This window comes from Buteo buteo, chromosome 2 (assembly GCF_964188355.1).
Source record: "Buteo buteo chromosome 2, bButBut1.hap1.1, whole genome shotgun sequence".
In the NCBI taxonomy this organism is placed as follows: domain Eukaryota; kingdom Metazoa; phylum Chordata; class Aves; order Accipitriformes; family Accipitridae; genus Buteo; species Buteo buteo.
The window spans coordinates 76,406,415-76,430,190 of record NC_134172.1 but is presented as its reverse complement, the minus strand read 5'-3'; the positions used below and the strand labels follow the sequence as shown (position 1 = coordinate 76,430,190).

Sequence of the window (23,776 nt, the reverse complement as noted above, 5' to 3'; positions counted from 1 at the left end):
TATTTAAATGGGTCTGTTTGCTAATGTGATTGACTTCAACCAACAGCACAGGTTGAACTGTAATTATGGGAAAACAATCAAATCTCTATCTGGGTTCGAACCATACTGGTCTTGCCACTTTTTTTGTATTATAGCAGAACCTGTTGGGCAGCTTTAGTTAAGCTGAGCCTCCTTTCTGCTGCTGGGGCAAAGAAACGCAAACCAGTAGAGCCAGTCAGACTGCAAAGAAAAATTATGGCTTATTGTCTGTGCAAGTTCACCCACACTGCTCACTCCTGTCTCCCGTGTCCCAGATGACCGTCTCTTGATCACAACTTAACCGAGCCAGAGGAGTCGAGGGAGAGACGCAGAGGCAGTCCCCCAATGTGAGTATTGTGCCTGCACTGATTTTTATCCGTCCCCTGGCATCCTGGACAGTGTTACGTAGCTGGGAAGGGAGCTGGCATGAGCCATGCATGGAGAATTGCCCAAAATCCGCACAGCAGCGCGCCGGGGAGAGCTGTCACTTGGTGCTGGCAGCCGGAGCCTGCTCCAGCTCCCATCTGATGGGCAGAGGCTGTCGTGTCACGGGTTTGCTTGTTTTTCTGTCCCCTCTCGGAGTTTGTGGAGGAAATTTGGATTTTTCTAGCAGCTGGGGAGTTGATGGCTTGCTGCAAAGTGGCGGCTCTGCCTCTGTGGGCATGCGGGGTCGGCAGGGAGAGGAGCTGAGCCAGCCTGGGTTGCACAGCCACTGCCCAGCCGGGACCCCAGGGTTCTCCTTTCCTCTAACAAAAACTTCTCCTCTGGCGTTTTCCTCTTGAGCATGAAAGGTAATGAGATATCACTGGAATCTGAAATGTAAGAAACGGCATCCAGCTCTAGCTCGGGCAAAGTGAAACAGTTGTGTGAGGGTCAGAGCAGTTTGTGGGTGTCAGGGTTTATGCGAGTACCAGGGAGTCTGGTCACGTTTGCATCTAAAGAGCAGGAACAAGAGGCAGCAAACACCAAAGCTTTCTCTGAGCAAACATCTGGGCTGCGCGACAGCCATGGTGGGAGCAGAGCCGTGTCTGCCTAAATTGACAGCATCTCTATTGCTAGGGCTAGGAAGAACCCTTTTTTCCCTCTGTGGCAGCTGGGAGGTGGGTTGCGGTGACCCCCGCTAGCTGGATGAGGTGGCCTTCTGTCCGTCCCCCCCCCCACCTTCAGACCCTCTATTCCCATGGCATTCCCCATGGGACATCCTGCTGGTGCCCTCCCAGGACAGGCAGATATGCTCCTGCAGGAATATTCAGCAATGCTGGAGCTTGCCGGAGCTCCAGGGGCAGCCCCAAGCATGAGGTATGATGCTGATGGGGGCTGTCGTCCCTCTCTCTGCTCTTCCCTACCTTAAATCCAGGTCAAAGGAAGAGATGGTGGGACTGCTGGAGGGGGGAGGCTGTGTCTGCACAGGCTGCCTCCCTGCGCAGGGATTTTGCCGCTGGGGGTTGGAGTGTCCCCATCACCTGCTCCTTGTCCCCTCTGCTGGGATGGTCCCACGATGGGGAATGCCCTGAAAGCACTTACAGGGGAGATGACCACAGATCGTCCCATAGCTTCAGTGGAGGACATGGGACACTGATGCGTGGTATTGATTCAAAACACAACCTGGGCAGCAAAGTGTCCCCAACACCAATGTGTCACCAACCATTTGGGACAAGCAGAGATGCCTCAGCCCATAAAAATGCCTGGCTGCGCCTGTGCCACTTGTTGGACAGCACAGTGTGGGGTTGAGTTGGTAAGAGAGGACCTGTCCATGATGCCACAGCGGGGCTAAAGCCCCGGTGGAACAGAGCTACCCTGGAGAGAATCAAGTCACTGCTTGATCTGGATCAGATGCAGGATGAAGCCGGCAGAGAGCTGCCCAGCAAGGTAGGGAAGCGTGGTCCCGCGCGAGCCTGTTCAAGAAGCAGATATTTCCCAAATACGGCATCTCCCGCTGAGCTTTGCCCTCGATCCACTCCGGAGCAGTGAAAGGGTGCACATGCCCCGGCTAGCCCGCAAATATGCGGTGTGTGAGGGGCTGCGCTCAGGAGTGGACTAGCTCTGCTTGGCAGACGTGCCTGCAGCTGGCTGGGCTAACGTATGGCTGTGAGGAAGGCAAAGCCACGCTGGGTGGGTTTTTCTTCCAAATTAGAGGCGTTGGGCACTTTCCTTCCCCAGAAGCAAGGAGGTAAGTGGAACTTCCCACCTGTTTTGACATGAGCTGCAGGAATTCCCAAAGGATGGAAATTTGGTGGAATTAGTCCTTGGCATCTTTCGTCAAAACTTTTCCAGGGCTTTCAGAGGCAGTTCATTTGTTCCAGCTGCCCAACACCATAGGCGTGTTCCCATAGCACGTCGGTGATGGGAACCTGGCTCCCAAACCTCACCAGGAGAAGATGCCGAGGCCAGGAAGAGAAAGCATCCACCCTTCCTGCCCCACTTGTGCTTAATCTGGGGATGGCCCAGGTGAATGACGCCTGAAAACCTGTCATTGCTCAAATTACCCAAAAGGAGCCTTGAAAGCAGAGAAGCAGCATCCGGAGATTTGCTCCGTCACTGCCTTAGAAGAGCCACGTGGGATGTGCGGGGAAACCCGAGGCACAAGGTCTTGCCCAAGACTGGAGCGGTGAGCGTGGTGAATGAAAGGGCCCCTCGCAGCCCCCCTGACCTCCCCTCGCCCCAAACCAGGCACCGCTGTGGTCCCAGCAGCTCACAGCCACCGGTGGCCAAGGGGACCGTGTCCTACGCAGGTGTCCTGTGCATCGGTGGGGACCTTGTTTGGGAAAATAACAGCAAACACGACAACATTGCCCTGGGTCTTTAAAGCAAACAGAGCCTTTCCTGCAGCTCCTGCTATTATAAAAGAGAAGTATTTACTGATGACCGAGACTTTAGCCTTACATCAGCAGATAAAAGCCTGATGTGGTCCCCCAGCCCCCTGAAAGCTGGGGCATCCCCATCGGCAGGGTGTCCCAGCCACCTGGTTTGGCTTTTGGACCTGCACCACCAGCGGCTTTAAACTGCCCTGGCCGTGGGGATAGGGCCAGATCCAGCACCCCGAGGCCCTGTGAGCTCCCACGGAGGAGAAGTGCCGCGGACCGTCCCACCCCCATCCAGCCGACCTGGTTCAACCAGTGGAGCCGAAGCACCCAGGATAGTTTTGCAGGACTCAGCCTTCCTAGTACATAACCCCCTTTTTAAACAGAGCTGTAGAGAAAAACTGATTCAGTTAAAGACTTCGTTACCTGCACCGTATCCAGGGGAGAGAGATTTATTCTTTTCATTTGCATGGCCATTAGCTTGACTCGGGATGCCCACGCACATCCTAACACAGCAGGAGCAGAGGTGCCAGTTTATGTGAGCACGATTATGATGGATCTTCACACCCCCTTACCCCCCACAAGACCTGCTTGCCTGTGCAGAACCAGGAATGATGGATTCTCCATCTGTCAGGAGCAACGTGGGCTCCGAGGCATCCTGGCTGCCAAGGTCTTCTGCCATGGAGGAGACGGCGAGACCGAGATTCTCCCCAGGTGCCATGTGCAGTGTAACGGGATCACAAGCGAAGCATGGGGTGATACCACGGTCTATCAGAGCTTCCCAGGGTATTTACCACCCGCTTTCCACAGCCGACGGCTCTGGGGACAGGGGAGGCAGCGGGAGCTTCTTGGCTGGACTGGGTGGAGGTTGGGACCACGCGCCTCCGCTCCCGACGGGGCCTTGAGCTATTCCCTGAGCCTCACCGCTTCTCAATTAAAACACCTGAAAAATGTGATAATGCTTCATTACCCACTTCCCAGAGCATTTTGAGGTGTTAATTAAGTAATGTTTATAGAAGCTGTGGTTACCCCGAGATGCACAGGCAGATAAGTGGCTACTTTTAATCATCTTCTGAATCCTCGTGTGGGCACACAGACCTGCCCACAGGTCCAGCCAAAGCCCACTGCGCTCTGGGGAGCATCACAGCATGGCCAGCGGGTCCAAACGTGAGTATGTCCCCCCCGAGTGGGAGGCAGGACAAATATTTACTGCTAAACCTCAGCAAAGCAGCAGGGAGCTGTTCATCGAAGGAACTGGGGAGGAGGAGGAGGACAAAACCTCCCTCCCAGCTGGGGATGGCATGAGAGTAGACCCCTTAACTGCTCACCCTGCTACATAAAAAACAAATTCTGGTTCCTGGGTATATTCAGGTATTGCAGAGGACTAACTTCTCCTGCTTTAGTGATCCTGCAACACCAGGGCAGCAAAGACCCTGTTCTGGGAGGAGGGATGTCCCTGGGCCCATGGGACACAGGGACACCCACCAGCTAGGGGCTCTCAAGCAGAAATAAGGTAATGGAAGAAAATCCCCGTTGCTTCGGTCATTGCCACGGCGGTTAGAGAAGCAGAAGCTGACCCCAAATGGCCAGGCTGGTGGGGGAGAAACTGAGCTGCTGGGTTTGTGATAGCCGGGGCTGCGCTCTATTATGGCAACGCACTTTATAGGGTTGAAGTAAATAGGTGTGCAGGTTGGGATTTGAGGCTGCACTTCTTCACCTTGGAGGATTCGCTCTTGTTCTTCTCTCCCTGCAACGGGGCACGTCTGCACGCATGTCAACAGGGACAGCATCTCCCTGGCGCTGCCGGTCCTGTTTAACTTGTTCAGGGGGCTGCGACCAGCGCCGGTCCCCAGCAAACCCAAAGGGCCATCAAGAGAGCTCGTAGCCCCCTGCAGCTCCGCACGGCCCCGGGTGGGTTCCCCATCCGAATTCAGCAGAGGCGACCCTGGGGTTTGCAGCAAGGGTTCGCTGCAAACCGGCCTCCCGGCTGGCGGAGCAGCACAGAGCAGCTGCCCTGCGTTGGGGAGGATTTTCGGGTTGTGCAAGGTGGAGGAAGGCACCAAATCCTCCTCCCTGGCCAGGTGAGAGCCGAAGCTGCTCCTCCTGTCTCACCCGTCGGGGGATAATTTTGCAATCTGCCAGCCCCTATCCAACACCCACACTCAAAACCAGCGCGGTGGAGAGCAAGCACTGGGCTCCATTTTAGGACAGCCTGTGCCACGTTAAGTCATACAAATAAACAAATGCCCAGAAAAAAAAACCCAATGCGCACAAAAAACTCTCCGATCTGCCAAATGCCCAGTACATCAGCAAAGCAGATCAGCTTCACGCTGGCCTGCAAAATACTCCTGGCACTGCAGATTTTCCATGAGTGATCAGGCAGCTTTTCTGGGTATAAATTCAATTTATAATTCTAAAATTAGACCAGGAACGTAGTAAGGTAGCCAAGAAAAGAAAGTTTTGCTGGTGAAAGCAGCCCTGCCCAGCAATTGCCCCGCAAAAGGTATATTACATAAATCCAGCCTGAAGCTGAAAACTCCGGCACTGCTGATGGGGAAATATCTGGTTGTAAATCCATTAAGCTTCACTGATCCGACAGTGCCAGAACTTCAGAGTCCTGCCTTTTTTTTTATTTATTTACTTTTTTTTAACATCTTAAGCTCATTTAGCTAATGAGCTGCTTTATTCTTCTGAAGGGAAACAGTGCTAAGGGTGAGGATGTGCCATGGCTCGGTGGAAGCGTGGCCGGCAGCGTTGGGGATGGTAATGAGAGGCCAGGAACCCCCCGGGGCCCAGGGAATGGGGGACGGCTGTGCTGTCAGAGCCAACTGTCTGAGTCCGACCCTTCCCAATCTGAGTCCAACCCTTCCCAAGCCCCCTGGCATGGGCTAGGAAATAACTTTCCTGCCAATTTTCCTTTCCCCAGCCGCAGTCAGGAGCATCCTGAGGAGCCCCGAGGAGCGATGCCATCGGTACCCGGGCGAGGCTGGGGGCTGCCCCAGCCCCGTATGTGAGAGCCGACGTGCCAGGGACCCTGTACCCCAACCTGGATCCCGTGTCCCCCCCCCTCGAGCTCAGCGCTGGGGGACGAAGAGAGCAGGTGAGCAAAGCCATGGCTGTCAGCGACAGCTCTGCCCCGGGGGCTTGGGCTTTCCAAACCCACTAGATTTAAGGGCTGGATGAGGAATTTGCCTTTGGTCCCCGACACTGGGGCTCTGTTTGCAGAGGGCACCCGTCACTTTGAAATACGCCCGGCCCCGCCGGCACGCCAAAGGGCTGCTCCCGGTCCCGCATCTGGCACCGCCGGGTGTATATTACAGTGACAGCTCTGGAAAGGGCTCAGGGCTGTAAATGAAATCCCTGTCTCGGGGAGCAAGCTCCACACTGAGGGACTCTGTGGTCTGGTCTTCATCAATAAATCCTCTCGAGCAGGGCGGAGGAGCGGGGGGCTGTGGCTTCATGCCTTGGCCAGTCCACACCAGGCGAGAAGGGAGCAAAGCTGAAGCCCTCAGAGAGCCTGGGCTGTCTGCAGGGTTGCTCTGCTGCAGCAAAAGGATGAATCCTGGGTACAGATAGAGCGGGGTGATGCTTGTGCAACATCTCTGCAACCGTGTGTGTGCATGGACCAGAGACCCAAAGCCCTCGCCAGGTTTGCTGCAGAGTGGCAGTCCCGTCTGCAGGCAGGGACGGATGCTGGCATCTCAAAAAGCACCAAAAATGGCAATAGCTTTTCCCCGCTGATCGGATCCCCGGCAGGTCACCGATTCCCACTGACCTGGGGACTCTGAGGAAAAGAAAATCAGGAGTAAGTCCCAACCCTGGTGGCACCTCAGCCGCAACCATGCACGGAAGGCAAAGCTGCTGCCCACACCCCAGCCCCAAATCCTGATCTGCCGGGCTCTGCCCGCAGCACTGAGTCACAGCAGCAGCAGAGATCCGGATCTGGTGCTGAGCACCTGGGCTGCCCCCGTGCCTTCCACCTCCAGCCACATCCAAGCCCAGCCCTGCCTCCCCGAACCGCGGGCTGGCACGAGCCCCAGTCTGGATGTCACCTTCCCAGGATGTCCCAGCTGGAGCCCCATGGCCCAAAATTCCAGGTGCTGTTCAGCCCTCCGAGGCACCAGCCTTGGGGAAAGGGCAGCACCGAGGTGGGAAGGGGCTGATCCGGCACCAGCGAGCATCGTAGGGAGCCCACGCGGCCACCGCTGGCTCTGCTCCCAGTTGCAATCCCTTCCCAGTATACAGCACTGGGGAACGCAATGGGAATTAGTGCCTGAGCACATCAAAGCCTTCCCAGCTGGCACTCAGGGTTTCAGCCCCATGACGGCAGCGGTGGGTCTCACAACCTCCCTTCAGCCCTGGGGAGGTGCTTTGCCCAGGGCAGAGCTGAATTTAGAACTCAGCAATCCCGGGAAGTGCTTCCCATCAGCACCAGGGGGTTTGATTTTTCTTTTTTGTAGTAGAGCTGGGTATTATTTTCCCCTGGCTCATTATTCAGTTATGGCTCTCGGGGCTGAGCAGCAGAGATCGGTTCCCAATCCCATTTCACGGCAGCTGATCCCGAGCTGCGCGAGCCGCGACAAGCCATGCCGTGCCTCGCGCGGCTTTTACTTGCTGGGAGAGATCACCCAGCCCTCGGAAAGGGTGGGTTCTGCCCAGAAAAGTGGGAGCAATGAATATTTTTTTTTTAATTGTTTCTCCAGACAGCGAGATCTCTGCTTATTTGCTCAAAACAAGGAAGCTGTTTTGCTGATCCAAGCGTGCTAAGAGCACGCAAGCCGAGCTCGCTGCTTGTGCTCGCCGGCGCGTGCCTCATTTCTTTTGAAAATCAGACGCTTTAGGGGAAAGTTTCTTCTTCCAGCTCTGTGCGCCCACATCTTGCATATGCAGGTGAGCCGGCACACCTCTGCTCTGCATGCAGATAAAGGCACAGGCAGGCTGCCGGCTGGGAGCCGGGCTGGGAGTGTGCTGGAGCCTGGCAAAAAACCTCCCTGTGCCGCCGTGAGGCTGCAAAACCCAGGTCCCAGCCTGACCTTTCACCTTTGAACCACAGAAAGGAGATTTTCTCCCTGGTCATCTCATGCATGGTTGAAGACTGAGTGCCCGGGTGCTTTGTCGCACCCCTCCTGCCCAAACCCCGGGGGACCCTCCACGCTGCTCTGCGGGGATGCTCGGACACGTGCCGCTCCCTGGTACCACCATGGTCCAGGTGGGACCTGGTCCCGCAGCCATTTCAGGGCATCGAAGACTCCCCAAGGCTTTGGCTGATGGAAAGGAAAGAGTTTATCCCAACATCAGCATCCCAGGGAGGAATGAGGTCATCGCTGATGTAATGAGCTTTCTCATCTCCAAAGTTTCCATTTTCCATCCCTGCTAGTAATTTCAAAATTTATGGGATTAGGGGAAAATTCTTAAAATTAGGGTAAAAATTCTTAAAATTAGGGCAACATTCTTCAAAAACAACCACTTTGCTTTCAGGCTGTTTGTTAACCCCCTGCCTTTCCCAGCTTACTGAGCTGGGGGGTGTCATGGGTTGCTCTCCACCTCTCCTGTTGTTTTCACCAAAAAAAAAGGGTTTTTTAGAAAGCAGAGCACTTTATCCGTTCTCTGGGATTATCGAACACTACTGCCAGCACTAAGTGATGGCATTCAGCAGGATGGAGCATTAACAACCCCATAACTTCAATGGGGAAACTGAGGCAGGGGCAGGTGGAGCAGAGACCTGAGCCCAGGGCAGGACCTGGGACACTTCTCCCAGTGCGGAGGGACTGGGGACAGCCAGCACACCCTGGAGTGCTCCAGCTCACGTCCAGCTCCACGGATGCTGTACTCACACTGGCTCTGCACCCGCCAGGATTCCTGTGGGGCTCGGCTCTGTGCATCACCTCTCCAGGTTTCACTGTAAAATGGGGTGAATAACACTCAGTTTGGTGTCTCCCAAGGGTTCGAAGAGGCTGCAGCTGGTGAGGCCACGCGGGGAGCGATGACAGCAGGGCAGCTGAGCGGTACGTGTTGCCTCCGTAGAAGCCGTGCGTGGTGCCAGAGGGAGGAGGGATGCACGGGAGCATCTCGGGACCCGGTGGGAGATGGGTCCATCAGGCTCAAGTAGAAAAGCTGCCGCGACTTTTCCCATCATCAGTCCCCAGCAACATGGTCCCAACATGAGCCCTGCCGTGCCTTCCTCAAGAAGATGCCCTGCCCACCTCATCCCAGAGAAATGCGATTTAAACAGCTCAAAGAGTAGAGGAAAAGCCTGGTTTTTTCAGCTGGGCTTTCAGTTCCCCCATTTTCCGAGCCATCACTCTCTGCTTTGCCCGTGCCCCCAGGCCAGGGCTGAGGCAGGGTGGACAAAAATGCGCCCGCGGATGAGCCTGCTGCTTTGTGCATGTCTGTGGTTTAGCAACTGATTTCACTTTCTAGATTTGGGCTTTGTCCTGTTTCTAAGACTTTCCAGAACACCACATACACAAGACACTTCTCTTTTATTGGACTTTTTCTTTCTATTTTAGGTTGAAACCTGAATAATCTGAAACGAAAGGACATCCTCACACTGGAAGCAGCCCGGCGTGCGGCACAGCCCTGAACATGACCACGGAGAGTTTTGCAGAGTTCCTGAATAAGCTCAAGGAAATCCACGAGAAAGAGGTCCAAGGTAAGGAGACATAACAAGTCTTCTTAAAAACTGGCTAAGCTCCATTTCTTTGTCATGCCACCTTGATCTGTTCGGTTTCAAATAACCTGAAGGGTGGAGGAGCAGGTGTGGATTAGGGAGCTTTGGGAATTAGGGCTCAGCAAGCATCACCCACAGGGATGGATGGGGACACAGGGTGACAGCCTGGCCCTCAGGGGAGCACACCTTCCGATGGCACCTTGGTATCTCTCACCGGTGGAGAATGAGGTTTACCAAGAAAATTGGTAACTTTTTGGATGAGGTGGAGCAGAAGAGAGAGGTTGTTCCCGCATCCCATGTTCCTGGAGAGCAAGCCATGGAGGTGCTCAGTCCCTGCAGGAGTCCCACTTGCTCCAAGCATTAATCACGGGGGATTTGGCTTCTTTCCTAATCCCACTGCCCCAGTCTATGATAAAGGTGAATTGGGAGGTTTGCAGAAGTGACATGCACACCTGCTGGGCATCTTCTCCGAGCGACATGGATTGGAGTATATTTGGATACTGAGGGATCAAAGGAAAAGTGAAAAGATGCAATAATCTATAAGACAGAAGCAGCAGGAGTATGAGGCTCTGTTAAAGAAAACCTTAGAGTCAGGTTGGATAGTTTATTCCTCTAGGGAATAAATTATTCCTCAGGTCATACATTATTAAAATAAGAACTATTAGGTTAAGCAACCAAATGCCAAATCCAATTGTTTTCCTATTAGAATAATTCCCAGTATCAATATTATGAACAAAACAAGAGCGCTTTTGGAGGATTCTGGCTTATGAATTCATTCTTCTCTTGTGTAATTTCAAGCCGTGTGAGAGTTAGAGGAAACTGTTGAGCAATTTAAACCACATGTTTACATCTACTTTGCATAAAATGGATTTGACAAGATGTAACGTCTGCAGATCCATCAGCGAAAGCTGTTCTTGTTCAGCTGTAAATATCCTCCAAGATACTTTGCAGCCCTGAGTTATAAAATACTGCCCACCTGGGAAATGCGTGCTGTAACAAGAAATAAGTAGAAACAGAACTGAAACAGACTTTTTGGGGGTGGGAGGGAAATGCAGACTCATTAAACAGTGGAAATACAAAATGTGCTCACATTTTGTACAACTTTTCCAGCTATGTTAAACTGTGATATTGTTTAACACAGGCAATGTGTTATTCCTTCTTGGAAATAAGGTTGGTAAATTGATGAGGTTTCTGCAAAGCCAGGCACCCTCCTGAAGTTCTCTCATCGCATTTTGTTTCTATGTGCCGGGGAATTGGCAATAAATACCCACCTGCCCGTCTCTGTTAATTATTCCAGGTCTGCAAAGCAAGCTGACGGAGCTGACGACGGAGAAGTGCCGGTGAGCAATGCCACGTCTGCTCTACCCACGCCACGGCGGGATGGAGGGCGGAGGGGAGGTTACACCGCTTCGTTTTCAGACCTCCCGGGCACTCCTCCAAGGCTGCCTGATTTCCAGAGCCTGGTTTGCCTTTCTGGCCCTGCCAAATTCAAACTTCTTGGTGGCTTTTGCCGTGCAAGTCCTCAGCCCAGGCAGGGCTTGGGGTGATCCCAGGCTACCTCCAGTTTGCCCTCCCACCGGCGAGTGATGCTCGTGCCAAGGGGCTCTTGGTCTATTGGGAAGCAATAAACTGGGACAAAGCAAGCTGCTGACTTCAAGGGCGGGTGTCACAGGGCAGCGTCTGGGCTCTAACATATTTGTTTCCCCTCCTGCCACACAAGCAAAAGCAATTCAGCCATACCGGTGTGAGCAGCACGGGAGGCTCAGGGCAGAAATCCTTCCCCTTGACAGGGCGCTGCAGATAAAGGCACAGATTTGGGGGAGAAATCTAATAACCCTCTTTTCTTTGTTCTGTTTCTTCAATTAGCGATGCTCAGAGAATTGAAGAGCTGTTTGCTAAAAATCACCAATTAAGGGAACAGCAGAAGGTCCTTAAAGAAAACGTAAAGGTGTTAGAAAACAGGTAAGATTTATTTTTCAATGGGGTGGTGTTCGGTGGCAGCGAGTGCACCCTCCTAGGGGGAGAGTTTGGGGTTTGCTGTCTTCCCAGAAGCGAGATGTAGCACATGAACCTCTTTTTTGCTCATACATGGCTGCTGGGAGAGTTGGGGGAGCCCGGGCACATGCAGAAGAGCTTTCCTACGCTGATGGTGGTAGGGCTGGATCTGGGGGGATGGAAGGACCAGGGCTGGGCTGCACAGGTGATAACCCCTCTCACCAATTCGGGGTGATGGGCTGGGTGTTCACGCTTCTCCGTGGGGAGGGCAGGAGCTTATTTCCCCCATGGGAACTGTGTGGCAACAAGCTGCCGGCCATGGATTTTCCTCCAGGCTGCGAGCGGGTCTCTGCGACAGATGCATGGTCACCCAGGAACTGGCAAAAAAGAAGCAGAATGAGTACGAGACCTCCCATTTCCAGAGCCTGCAGCACATCTTCATCCTCAGTACGTACCACTGCCTGCTGTAAGCTCGGCTTTGGCTGGCTGAGTCTTTGCTCAGTTAATGCCTCTCCCAGGTACTTGCACGTGAGCCCTCCCGGTGACCAGGCACCCAGGAGGGATTTGGGGAGGAGGGAGGGAGCCAACGCAAGTGTGGGGACCTTGAAAAATTGGATCTGACCAGGACTGTGGATGGCAGCCTACGTCCCTCCCACAAAGCAGAGGTAACTGCTCACACAAAGCAGCAGAGCTGGGAGGTTGCAGTCCTCTGCACCTCCAGAAAAATGAGAAATGCTCATGCCGAGAGCAGCCCCGAGCTGGCCAGGCCATGTCAGCTGCCTGGAAAAAAGATGCATTTGGCACCGCAGAAGCAACACTCTGGCAAAGACAGGAAAGTCACAGCAGCAGCTCAGCACGGGTAAATGGAAATCAAGCAACACTTGTGATGGATCTTCTCCCGAGCCTTTGGCAGAGCTCCCAGCACCGCTCAGGCTCGGAGTGTTTTTCCCTGGGGATCTGGCTGGCCCAGGGAAGGTCGTGGGGGTAAAGGAGATAAGGCATTAGGAGGGATGGAGACGTGCCAGCAGCTTTTGGGTTATCTCCCCTGTTATGCTATTGCTCCCAGAGCGCTGCTTTCGAGCAGGAGCGAGCTGAGGCAGCAGCCCACCCTGCCCAGGAGCCTGCCTGCTCTCACCGCATCACCCAGCTGCTGGGTGCTCACAACTCCCTCTGCCCTTCGGCCGATCCCCCCCGAGGCCCCCAGCCTTCCCTCTAACACAGGATCCCCTCATCGGGGGCTGCTGTGGTGCTCCCAGTCAGGATACTGGCTGTGTCCATCCCGCCGTGCCACGGCCACCACCCCGCCTGGGTCGTGCCCTCCCCTTTAGCAAGCAGACCCCAATCCTTACCAAATCCAAGCTGGAAAGTTGGTCCTTTTTATCCCTTAGCCCCCGGTGTGTTTTCAGAGAAGGAAGGAAATTCGGCATCCCCCCAAAACCTGGTGCCGTTCCCTCCTCCTCCCCCCTGCACCCCAGCAAGCTGCAAGGAGCATCAGCTCTCTCCTTGCAGCACCTGAATCCGCGGCACAACTTGTGTCCCTGCAGCTAACGAGACGAACCGCCTGAGGGAAGAGAACAAAACTCTCAAGGAAGAACTGAAGAGACTCCGGAGTCTGGAGTAAGCTCTCTGCTGGGTTTCATTCATTATGAGGGGTATTGGTAAGACTAGAGGCATCCCCACAGCTGAGCAGGGCTACGGCCAGACCACAGTGTCCTCAGGGGTATTTTAGCATCTAATTCCTACAGATTCCTGTCGCTGTGAGACACCGAAACACCCATAACGGTCTCTAAGTCCTTGTTGACCTTTGCTCACTCCCCTGTTCACCTGCACCCAAGGATTCAGTTTTGGGGGAACAAGGGGATTCAACACCCCAGCACAGGGGATTGCTCATGGGAAGCAAAGCCCTGGGCTGCTCCCCCTGGCCACGGACCTCAGCCTGGGCTTCCATGGCTCTTCCATGGCTCCAGGTCCTCTCCTGCAGCCGGCAGGTTGTGTCATGGGGGAAGGAGAGTGACAGGCAAGGGACTGAGGCAGGGCGAAGGGGGAGAAGGGATCTGCACCAACAGGTTCATATCCCAGCAGAGCACTGTGCTGAAAGCCAAGTAACCTGCCAGACTGGCCAGTATAAACAAATCAGCTCATTCCTCAAGGGTTTAAAGTCCAGAGGAATTAGCACTGAGGGATTAGTTTAGAAATGTGTTTTCTTTGGAGCACGGAAGCGCCATTTGCTTAAAGAGAAATTCTCGCTTTTACTCCTTGGTGCTTCCCAAGGCCTGAGGAGATTCAGAGCTGTAGGTCAGGCTGGGTTTGCTGGGCATCGAGTGCCTCTGCTCTGCTCTGCTCTTCCCTGGGCTGCTGGATAGGAAGATTTCCAGCCAAACACCCATGTCAGCATCAGGATCCAGCCAGGACTTTGTCCAGGACACAAGTATGTGTCTCTGAGACTCAGTGACTCCCTCGTAGTGACCAAGAGCATCAGCCCCACCAACTCGATATGGTGAAGAGGTATAGCCACCACATCCCTGTGCTGAATCCATCCCTACATCAGGCTGAAAGGCCAGCCAGGGACGTACAGGTTCTCACAGAGGTTTTGCAATCGCCACAGTTGGGTTTTGGCTTACCCAACGTCGGGGCTTCCTGCGATGTTACCCACAGCCAAGGGAAATCAGACCTTGAGCTGTCATGTTGGCTCTGTCCCATGCTCCAGACTGCAGCTGAGCTAGCGATAAGCTGCAATGGAAAGAAGTGAGTCTGCGGATCCGGTATATCCACATACATATATATATAAATATGTATATTTATATATCGGGCTTTATAACTTGGACCTCCCACTACACTGGCTCTCAAACCTTTCTTCTGCCCCTTCTCATGCATTTATGTCCTTCTTCTTTCAACAGGGACAGGACAAAGCACCCAGGAGTCACCTCCAGAGAAAGCACCTCCACCCCCAGCTCTCCTTTGGCTTTGCTGTCCCCAGTGAGCAGGAACGCTGGCACGGAGAAAGCAGCTCACAGGGGAGCAGAAGAAGCCCACCATGACGTGCCGGGCGTCGAGCTGGGAGAAGGTGGGTGCTGCTGGCTCCTGCCACACTTGAGGGACATGGGGATGGGAAGAGTGACTGAGCCGTGGTGGAAAGCTGCTCTGGGAAAGGGTCTGGAGAGCAAAGACCAAGCTGTTGGCAGCTCAGATGGACATTGCCATGGGCAGAATAGCTGCTGCGGGGGGGGGGGGGAACACATGTCAAGGGAGAAACACGCTGCTCTGCCTTAGAGAAAAAGAGTGCTTGGGTGCCCTCACTGTAAGACGAGTGCTATGCAGGTGTGGACCCGCCACCCATTTCATGCAGAGACCATGTCATTGCCTTGCTGCCACCCACACATGCGACGGAGGGTATGTTCAGTTAGGTGCTGCCTTGAGCCAGGCAGAAATTTTGGCTTGAAATCTTCAATAGGAGGTGGTTGGTGCCAGCCAGTGGCATCCCTGGGAGGCTGCGAGGCTCCAGCACACTGCAGGGCAGGGCAGCTTGCAACAGTTCTGCGGGACCATCACAGTGGCTGGTTGTGTCTTTTTTTGCAGAAAAGCCTGCAGGACAGAGAAACTCTCCAAGCAGTAGGACTTCCCCAGGCACTGTCCTCCAAGAAGTCAGCCTCGCAGAAGTGGTGAGTTGCCAGAGGTAGCCTGATGTCCTCAGGCCTTCTCCCCACCACTGTGGTCATCTGAACTGGATCAAGAGAGGTAGACTGGGATAGAGAAAGAGTAGGGGGCACTTAGTGGGTGAAACAATTAGCCAAACTTGGACAGTTTGCCGTTGCCAGAGCCAAGGAGGGCACCTACCAAATGCCAGATGCATCCTCTCTGCAGAAACTGCCACTCACTGCAGGTAAAGCGTTTGGAGTTTGGCACCGGCTCCTGTCCCTGCTGTGAGCGCGCACATCTTTGTTTGCTCCTGTGTTTATCCTCCCTGACGACACGTCTAGCATCCTTGAGTCCTCTGCCCATTGCTCTGGTTCCTCTCTCAGATGTTTTGCTGGGGAAAGCTCTGAGGAGTGAAGGACCTGGGGAGATTGTGCTGAGCCACAACTGAGTGTAACTTATCCTGAGTTACAGAGTCAGCTCTCCATTATCTGGGCAAGCAAGAAGTTGGAGATTGTGAGTGTTGGAAAAGCCTGGAGAACATGTAAACTGTGGGAGTTGTGGGTACTGAGAACAAATACACCACAGCAGCCCTGCCCAAGAGCGTTGCAGATGTCTTTCCATCTGCAGCATAATGAATACTGGTATTTTCGGAGGGCCTGGCATTCAGTGGTTGCCATTTTGTGCATTGATGCAAGCCACTCTCTTTAAAACACAGAGAGTATGTGTCAGCTGAGGGATGCTGAGTGATATGGTGATATTGAGCGTTGGGAGATGAGACTGCAGGACCTGGAGCCCTGTTCCTGGTCGTGGGAACTCAAGCCCAGATGCACACCCACATAGATGCTTCTGTTCTGGCACAGGCTTTGCTTACCTGAACTCCACAGAAAACTTGAAAGAGCAGGCGAAAAGGGGTTTTGGTAAGGCTGCAGGCAGACTGTAAGGATAATTAATAGGGATCGCAGGAAGGGTTGGTGACATCTCCAGGTGGGCAGGGGAAAGTCAAGCCAGAACATGTGGTGAGCCTTTCATGACAGCAGATGGAGATGATGATGTCCTGGCCTCACAGCCAGGTACCCCACTGGAAATACACCCATCAAATTAGTGCATGCCAGGAGCTTGCATGAATAAAGTCTAGTGGGCTGACTAGGGGTCAGGGAATTTGCAGGGTCTTATCTTGGTTAAGCCACTGAATCACGGCTTGACTTGAGGGGAGGCACAAGACCTCCTGGGCTACAAATCTGTGCAGCCAGAAAACAGAGTACTGTAGATCCCGCTAGAAAACACGAAGGGAAAATTTCCTGGGAAAACCAATAAAAATATGGTCGAGCTGTTGACCAGACCTGTATCACACAGAGCATTTAGGAGCTGTCTGTCTTGTTCACGCTGGTGAGGAGCTGCATCTCTGCTTGGCGGGGCTCCCCTTCGCTTCCCGGGGTGCACAGCAGAACGGCTCCCCGGGACATTCTCCCCTCTGCCGCAGGTGTCCCAAAGGATCGCCAACCAGCTGCACGGAACCATCGCCTTGGTGAGACCCGGCTCCAAACCCTGTCTCCTGGAAAAAAGTCCTTCGGGGGCAGCAGTGTCCCCATCGGCAAGGAAGACCCCTCTCCCGCCGGAGCGTGAGCGGAGCCCCAGCCTTGAGGCGTGAGTTACCTGCTCGGGGGTTGTGGTGTGGGCCTGATCCGTGGCCCGTTGCAGCTGTCCCACCGTGCAGACTGCGATGAGATGGCCAGTATTTGCTATATCTACCCACCTTCTTCTCCAGACTTCTCCCACAGCCTTGGGGGAGGAGGGGGGTGGGGGGGTCTCCCAGTTTACACCGGCAAAAAATGACTGGAATCCAGCCTGACGAGATCAGCCTCTGGTTACAGACCCATAAAGAGAAGCGGGTGCCCCCACCTCCAGCCGGGAGGAGGACTTGCTTCACAGGAGGCAGCAATCCCTGCTCCTCCTTATCTTTTCTAATGGGCTTTTCTGCAGGACTCAGCACTTCCCCGGGCTTATCCTCCTCATTGATTCCAGAAGCGCAAAGGGCTGAGCGAAACCAGTGAGTTCACCTGTAGAGACAGCAAGTTTCCCAGAGTGGGAGTAGATCTGCCAAGCATTCCCAGGAAAAGCCTGCACACACGGAAGCTGCCAAATAACCAGCGACAGCAGGGACTGGGTTTGCAGGGCAGGTTCATGCACCATTCCAACCTTCTTAGCATGGCTGTAAAAATCTCCCATTGAGTGAGATTAGGAGAGGGTGGGCTGTTCCTCTGTCCTGGAGGTCTTCAGGCCCACCAAGGCGCTAAGAAAGCCCAATGAGGGGTAATTAGGATGCTTCTGGCTGAAAGACATGGTTTGACAAGTGACTTCTCAGCAGCGGTGCTGATGCGAGCGGTCACTGCATCCCCCCACTCGCTCAACCCCTTCCCTGGAGCTGCCGTGGCCCAGGGACAGGAGAACGCTGTTGGACGGTGGGATGGTGATGGCTTCTTGCGGTGTGAGCACTGCAGAGACCCGCTGCCGGCTGCCTGACCCCCGCGGCCACCGGGACCCTCCTCCCCAGCACAGCACCCCAAGGCAAGCGTGATGCACGGGCCGAGAGCCGCAACAGGGCACAGAAAGAGCAGGAGAGACTATGCACATCACTTGCAGGAGCTGGGAAATCGCATGAAAATTCTCTAATTAATGTGATTTTTTTTCCCTGCTCCTTCTAGTTATTTAACAGCAAGCAAACCGGACTCCCCCAAGGTTGCTCCATCCTACGAAAATCTAAAACTGACTGCCCGGAGGGAGCAGCTCTGCCTCCTCCACAAGCACCTTTCCCCGCACCAGTTGGGGCTGGCAAGTAACTGCGCTTCGGCTGACCGGGACGGCAGCAGCTTCTCCAGCCATTTGCTCAGGGCCAAAGACACCGACGGCCGGACGCGGTCGCACGATGGCTGGGAAGATCGCGCAGCCTTGCTGAAGCTCCCTGCCACCATGGTGTACGTGAGGGACCAGCACCTGGAGGAGAAGCTGCACCTCCTCAAGCACAGGGAGCGGCTGCAGCATTTCCTCATGCAGCAATGCCAGTCAGGCCAGCGGGTGGATGGAGACCCAAAGCCCGCGTCCGAGGAGCGGGCCCTCTCCCCGTGGCCAAGCATCACGCCAGGATGCAAGGAGGAAAGGTCCTTCCCGGAGGATGCTGCTGATGGGAAGGACGAGAAAGAGCTTTGGCTGAACCAGGACAGCTCCGAGCTCCGAGAAAAGCCGAAGGCAGCAAGGGACGATGGCACAGACGTGCCGCTGGATCTATCAGACTCTGGCCGTGGCAGGGAAACAAACTGGCACAACCGCCGGGAGCCACGGGGGTCCGGCAGCCCACAGCCGAGCCCCGGGGAGAGCCTCGCCGTGCCGCCAGCCCGCGGCCCCTGCGGGAGACACGGGGCAGAGCGGGACAACTTGCGTTTCCCCTACTGCTGGCCCGATGCCACCCAGGTACTGCCTGGTGATGTCGAGGAGGAGGAGGAAGAGGAGGAGGAGGATGCAGCTGTGGTGAGTACAGCTCGTGTTGGCACCAACCGTGGCCCCTTCCCCTCCCCAGGGTGTCCGGCACTGGTGCTGGCACCCTTACGACCACCATTAACATCCCGTGGGAGGATGGCTTTGCTGTGCGTGAAGCCAACGGGGATATATTTGCACACGGTAAAGTCACGGCCGCTCAGCCCTGGCTCTCGTTCCCCACCTCCCCTCCCCTCCAGCGCCCGTGGGGTTTCTGTCCGGGTCCAAGGACCGGCAGCGCCTGTGCCCCGTCCCGCAGGCTGGTGCAGGAGGCATGCTGGGCTTCCCTGCAACACACCACCAGTGCACAGAAACGCCTCCGCGATGCTCGTCCCCACGGGTGTCACAGTCATCGCGCTGGGGCTGGGGACAGCCCTTTCCTCCTGCCTGGCGAAGGCATTTGTGCTCCCTGTATCCTACAGCTCGCACCCTCACAGGCACATCCGACAAAAAACTCCGCGCCGAGCGACCCAGAGGCCCTTCCAGAGACGGGGGTGAGACTGGATGACAGCGCACAGAAGGGAGAAGCAGGTAAAAAGCCCCAGACAAACGGGACATTTGAGAAGGCAAGAGCAAATGGCGTATTTTGGTGAAGGTATCTTGCAGCCAGGAGCTCTCCGTGCCGGGCTCTGCACGCACCTGCAATCCCCGCCGAGCGAAGCAGTAACTAACCAGCACGGGACACCCTTCCACTGACGTGGGTGCTCCTGGCTCCCAGCTATCAGGGGAGCTTTGGGTTTCACATTTCTGTCCTTGAGGGCTCAGTTTTCAACCCTAGGGATGCCCAAAATTCAGGTTCAGTATCTGTAGGGAGAAAATAACCCCGGCTGTTCTGGAGAAGAGCCCGGTATCTCTGCCCAGCTCAGACCAGGAGCCACCCGTGGGTTGCCTTTGCACACTCTGCAGAGCACCCTGCACTCAGCTGCTGAGTGGCACGGAGTTCTCCGGGAGCTAAAGAGGTCAGTTTAGCACCGACCCATTGGCAAAACCTGCTCCGCGGTAAGCCGCAACAAAACACTGCTGCTCCTGCGTTACCCACCCCTCTCAGGGAAGCAGAAGCTCAGAAGCCGCCCCAGCAGAGATGGGGAAAATGCAAAAGGTTTACACGATTAGCACTGGAAAAACCATCCCTGTCCATGCCCCCTTACTCCGAAGCGTGCCCTGTGCTGGCACAGCGCGTAGGGTTGAGCGTGGAGCGAGGGATGCTGGTACCTGCAGCAGGTAGGACAGGATGCTCTCCTCCTTTTCCCTGCTCCATCCCCTATAAGAGCCATTTCCATTCCCCAAACCAGCAGTGCCCTTCATCTGGGGGACACAGTGTGCTTTCTCCCTGCCTGACCTACGTGGGACGTGGGTGCCAGGTTTCCCCGGGTGGGTGGGAGGCAGCAGCCATGGGCAGCGGAGTGGGAAGCACGTCCGCCGAGAGCTGCTCGGTACCAGCCTTACTGGCTCGGCCAGAAAGTTGGGCTCGCCTGGATTAGTCGGTCTGGGCGTGTCGGAGCGGTTTGGGAACACTCTCCAGAGCAGGATTTTGCACGGTGGAAGAAGAAGAAAAAAAAAAAAAAAAGGGGGGGGGGGGGGGAAGTCCTTTGTGATTTACATGCTAAGGAGATAGCATCACAGCAGAAGAATTTCAGCTGATTACACTCTGGGTGTGGGAATACAGGACTTTCTTCAGTTCTCACCTTAAGGTTGACACAAAGCCCAGGAAACAATACACAAATACTTCTGCGCTTTCTAGCGAACCTTAACCTGTGGAAGGATAAAGGGAGGATGGGATCAGACTACAGGGGCTCTAGGGGTGCCTGAAAGCAGCACCGTCTGCTCGCCCACCTGGGCAGCAAGGGAGGCTGCCCTGCCAACACTCCCACCACAGCTAGACCTGGGTGTCAGGAGCAAGAAAAAATTGAGGTCCTGGAATGCCCCTGCCCCTCGGAAGAGGGCACAGCTCTGTCCCCAGCCCTTTCTGCCCCTCCACGGCCAGCACGGGTGTGCCGATGTGGGTGCAAACGGGGTGATGCCACCGCCAGCGAGGCTCCGTCCCTGGCCCGGGCAGCTTCGCTCCGTGCAAAGTTGGGGTGCGTGTCTGGTGCGTGCAGGTACGTGTCTGGGGTTGTGTAGCCTCCGGGGCTGTGCGCAGCAAAATCTTTTGGCTGGGCAGGGAAGAAGCTCCCCTGCCTTTCCTTCATCTGCTCCTCAGCACGCATTCCCGGCCAAGAGCCACCAACCGGCACTGGTAGCAAACTTGAGGATTGTCCATTTTGGCCTCTTTACCCAGACACGCTTCTTCCCACCTGGGTCTCAAACGGGAAGGTGCAGTCTGGGGTTTTAAATACCCCTCAGCTTCCCAACCTGCACATAGCCACAGACTTCGGGGCAGCGCTTGCGACCTTGGGGTAGCAAAGTCCTACGGATACAGCTTTATTGGGAGCTGGTTCCTCAACGGAGTCCTGTTGGATCTCCCATAAACATCCATTTCAAGCCACGTAGCTCGCAGTGGCTCTGCTTTGCAATGCAGTTTGTTGCTGAAACTGTCTTCTGCCTCAATGGCTCTCAGACCCATCTCAGGCCGGTGGCTTTGCGTCTGCTCGTGAGCTTGTCGGGGTCCTCACCAGCCAAAAAACCCTTCTTTTGTGTTTCCTTAGATGACAATGATGCTGAGTCTGGGAAGCAGGAATCTGATGAGCCGGACACGACAGACAGTGAGGTATGTTTGCTCTCCTCAGCCCATTAGCTTAGGCCGTCAGGTCCGAGAGTCGTAAGACAGGTTGTCCCCACCCAAGCTCGCTCCAGAAGGCGATGGCTTTTCCTACGCGAGGTGCCAAACCCCATTCCCACACTGTTACCCAACTTGATGCTGAGGGATAGAGATATCACTCTTTCCAGCTAGTCAAGAGGGTTTATGAACAACAGCATTTGTCACCACTCCATAGCAATGGTCACAAAGGTCCCCAGCAATGCAGCCAGGCCACCAGCTCCCTGGGAAAGCCAGGGTAGTTTGTAGACTGACTGTTCTTCTCGTTGGTGTAGGTGGCTGCCCCATATGAAGATGATATCCTACAAGAAGCCGAGGCTGATGGGAAATATTTTTGCACCAAAGACAAGGCTCATGCGCTGCAGAAGAAGAGAAAAAGAGGACAGGACCCCTGGACAAAAGGTAGGGAGGAGGAGTTCCTCATGGCATCAGCTTGGGGCTACAACTTCTGCTGCTTCCCAAGGGGCTCCCGTGAAAAACACCCGAGGGCACTGGCCGCCTTCCCTGCAGCAGAGACGAGGGTGTTCCTCCACCGAGTGCATGCCACGCTGTGCCGTGGTTTGGCAGCGGTTGTGTCTCCAGCCAGAGGAGCCCCTGGTAATGGTTAGCCTGGGGGGAGCCTGGGCAGGGTGGCCAGGAGAGCACTCCTCAGCACCTAAGCTAACAGGGCTAAGTCCCTTGTGTTTGCTTAACCGGTCAGGGAGGTGGTGACTGGAGAAGGCCAAATTCCCAGGGCTGAGTTATTGACTTTCAGAGAAAGGTTTCTGCCAACCCTTGTTGATCTTCCCGTCTGGCTGTGGAGGTTTCCCTGCTGACAGAGGAATGTGTTGTACCTGTGTTTCCTACAGGTGAATAAGCAGAAAACTCCTCCTGATAAGGGCAAGGATAAGACAGTGTGCCTGTCAAGTCTTAAAAAGTACTCTGTCAGAAATACCCCGCTACTATAACCCACTTTGTACTGTTGGTAAAGACAAGGAAATGTTGACCCAATTATAAATGTAGAGAGAGCGTTGCTTAAGCATGAAGGGAGCTTGTTTAACAGGCAAGCGCTGCCCCTTGCTCTGTGCCCGGCCTTTGGAGGTGCCTGCTCTCTCGGGGACACCGCCGCAGCTGAGTGAGAAGAGGATTTGCTCTACAAAACCAGCTGCCCAGAGCAATGGAGAAGAAGCTGCCCTGTGCTCCCCAGGGCAGACACCATCCGACCCTCCGGGACTGGATGGGGATGTCCCAAGTGAAGGGCTGGATGCAGTTGTGGCAGGAATGGGGATGGAAAGGCATAAGCCCTCTCTCAGCATGTGGTGTGTGCTGTGTACTGTACTGGAAGGGGGAGAAATCCAAGAAATGCATCCCGCTGGTCTGGGTACCCTCTCGGGTACGCTCCTGCACCAGGTCGGTTCTTTGCCTATTTCTGCTTCGCATGTTGTATCTGTTTCCAGGGTCACACCAGCCTCCCCCAGGTACCCATGCAGCTCACGTGTGAGAGGGGTTTCTTTTTGTCTTTCCTTTGCTGAACTTTGCTTCCTCCTGCACTGTCCCTATTTTGGGACGAGGCCACACTGGCCTCGTCCATGTAAAGCCATTGCTCTGTGGTTAACCCCTGCGGTCATCTTGCTGTTTGCAGGAGCTAAGAAGTCAATGAGAGGGAGAAAGAAAGTCAAAGCGGAGCAGTGCTCGGCAGCGATCACGACAGAACTGGAGAACTGCTCCGCTTCCCACAACGATACCTCTGAGGAGAGCTAACAGCAGGGCAGGGTGAGAAGCGACACAGACGCTGCAGACCAAAGGAGAGGGCTCGGAGACCTCAGCATCCCACCCATGCTGGGAGAGTGACTCCTCCTGCTGTGCTGGGCCAGGCAGTGGGGAATTCATAATGACTCATTAATGAGTAGACCACCCTGAAAATCCTCACCTGGTGCCCCGGGAGATGCTAAGCAAGGAAGAGCCATGCAGGTGATACTGGTGGAGCAGCACATTCGGTGACCCCCAGCCCTGCACCGGGCAGACCTTCAGACTGCTGCTAGGAAGAGGAGATGCTCTCTTTGCAGCACTCGCCCTGGGTCAGGACCGCATTCTTCCCTGGGATTTCATGCAAGGAGAACGGACTGCCCAGACCCCGCTCCCCACGTACGATGTCCCGTGGCTGGCCAAAAGGCGGTGACCGAGCTGAACACCGCAAGGCCCCATGCACAAACCTGAACTGATTAAATCCCTACCCAGGTTTCACACACGTGTGGGTCCTGTTTGACCTGGAGAAAGCCCATGGTTTTCTTTTCTAGTTAAGTGAGGAGCAAGCGCGTGGGTGGGCAGGTGGGACATGTCCCTGGAGAGGACAAGGAGAAGAGCATGGGAAGGGAGGGCTTGCGTGCTCCCTCT

General features: G+C 54.9%; 1 protein-coding gene across 3 annotated transcripts; it reads left to right on the top strand.

The window, feature by feature from the left end:
* The first annotated feature begins 291 nt into the window (after nucleotides 1-291).
* On the top strand, nucleotides 292-23,585 carry RBBP8NL (RBBP8 N-terminal like). 3 transcript variants are annotated; one of them, XM_075022589.1, is made up of 16 exons: nucleotides 292-365; nucleotides 5,746-5,919; nucleotides 8,762-8,824; nucleotides 9,329-9,471; nucleotides 10,787-10,829; nucleotides 11,356-11,451; nucleotides 11,843-11,931; nucleotides 13,029-13,101; nucleotides 14,382-14,548; nucleotides 15,061-15,143; nucleotides 16,601-16,764; nucleotides 17,823-18,642; nucleotides 19,071-19,179; nucleotides 21,294-21,355; nucleotides 21,679-21,805; nucleotides 23,025-23,585. In XM_075022589.1, exons 4-16 carry the CDS (start codon nucleotides 9,405-9,407, stop codon nucleotides 23,141-23,143), a joined length of 2,019 nt encoding a protein of 672 aa, XP_074878690.1. In that variant the 5' UTR covers nucleotides 292-365; nucleotides 5,746-5,919; nucleotides 8,762-8,824; nucleotides 9,329-9,404; the 3' UTR covers nucleotides 23,144-23,585. The 3 variants fall into 3 exon arrangements, with proteins under 3 accessions (XP_074878690.1, XP_074878688.1, XP_074878687.1); XM_075022587.1 differs by having other exon boundaries at nucleotides 11,819-11,931; nucleotides 19,086-19,179; XM_075022586.1 differs by having other exon boundaries at nucleotides 11,819-11,931.
* Nucleotides 23,586-23,776: the final 191 nt, after the last annotated feature.

What these genes read in the sequence shown, in the direction of transcription:
- RBBP8NL (XM_075022586.1), top strand. Translation starts at nt 9,405, where the DNA reads ATGACCACGGAGAGTTTTGCAGAGTTCCTGAATAAGCTCAAGGAAATC. An exon ending in AAGTCAGCCTCGCAGAAGTG is followed by an intron (nt 15,144 to 16,600) that starts GTGAGTTGCCAG and finishes CCTCTGCCGCAG; the next exon opens with GTGTCCCAAAGGATCGCCAA. An exon ending in AGGAGGAGGATGCAGCTGTG is followed by an intron (nt 18,643 to 19,070) that starts GTGAGTACAGCT and finishes TGTATCCTACAG; the next exon opens with CTCGCACCCTCACAGGCACA.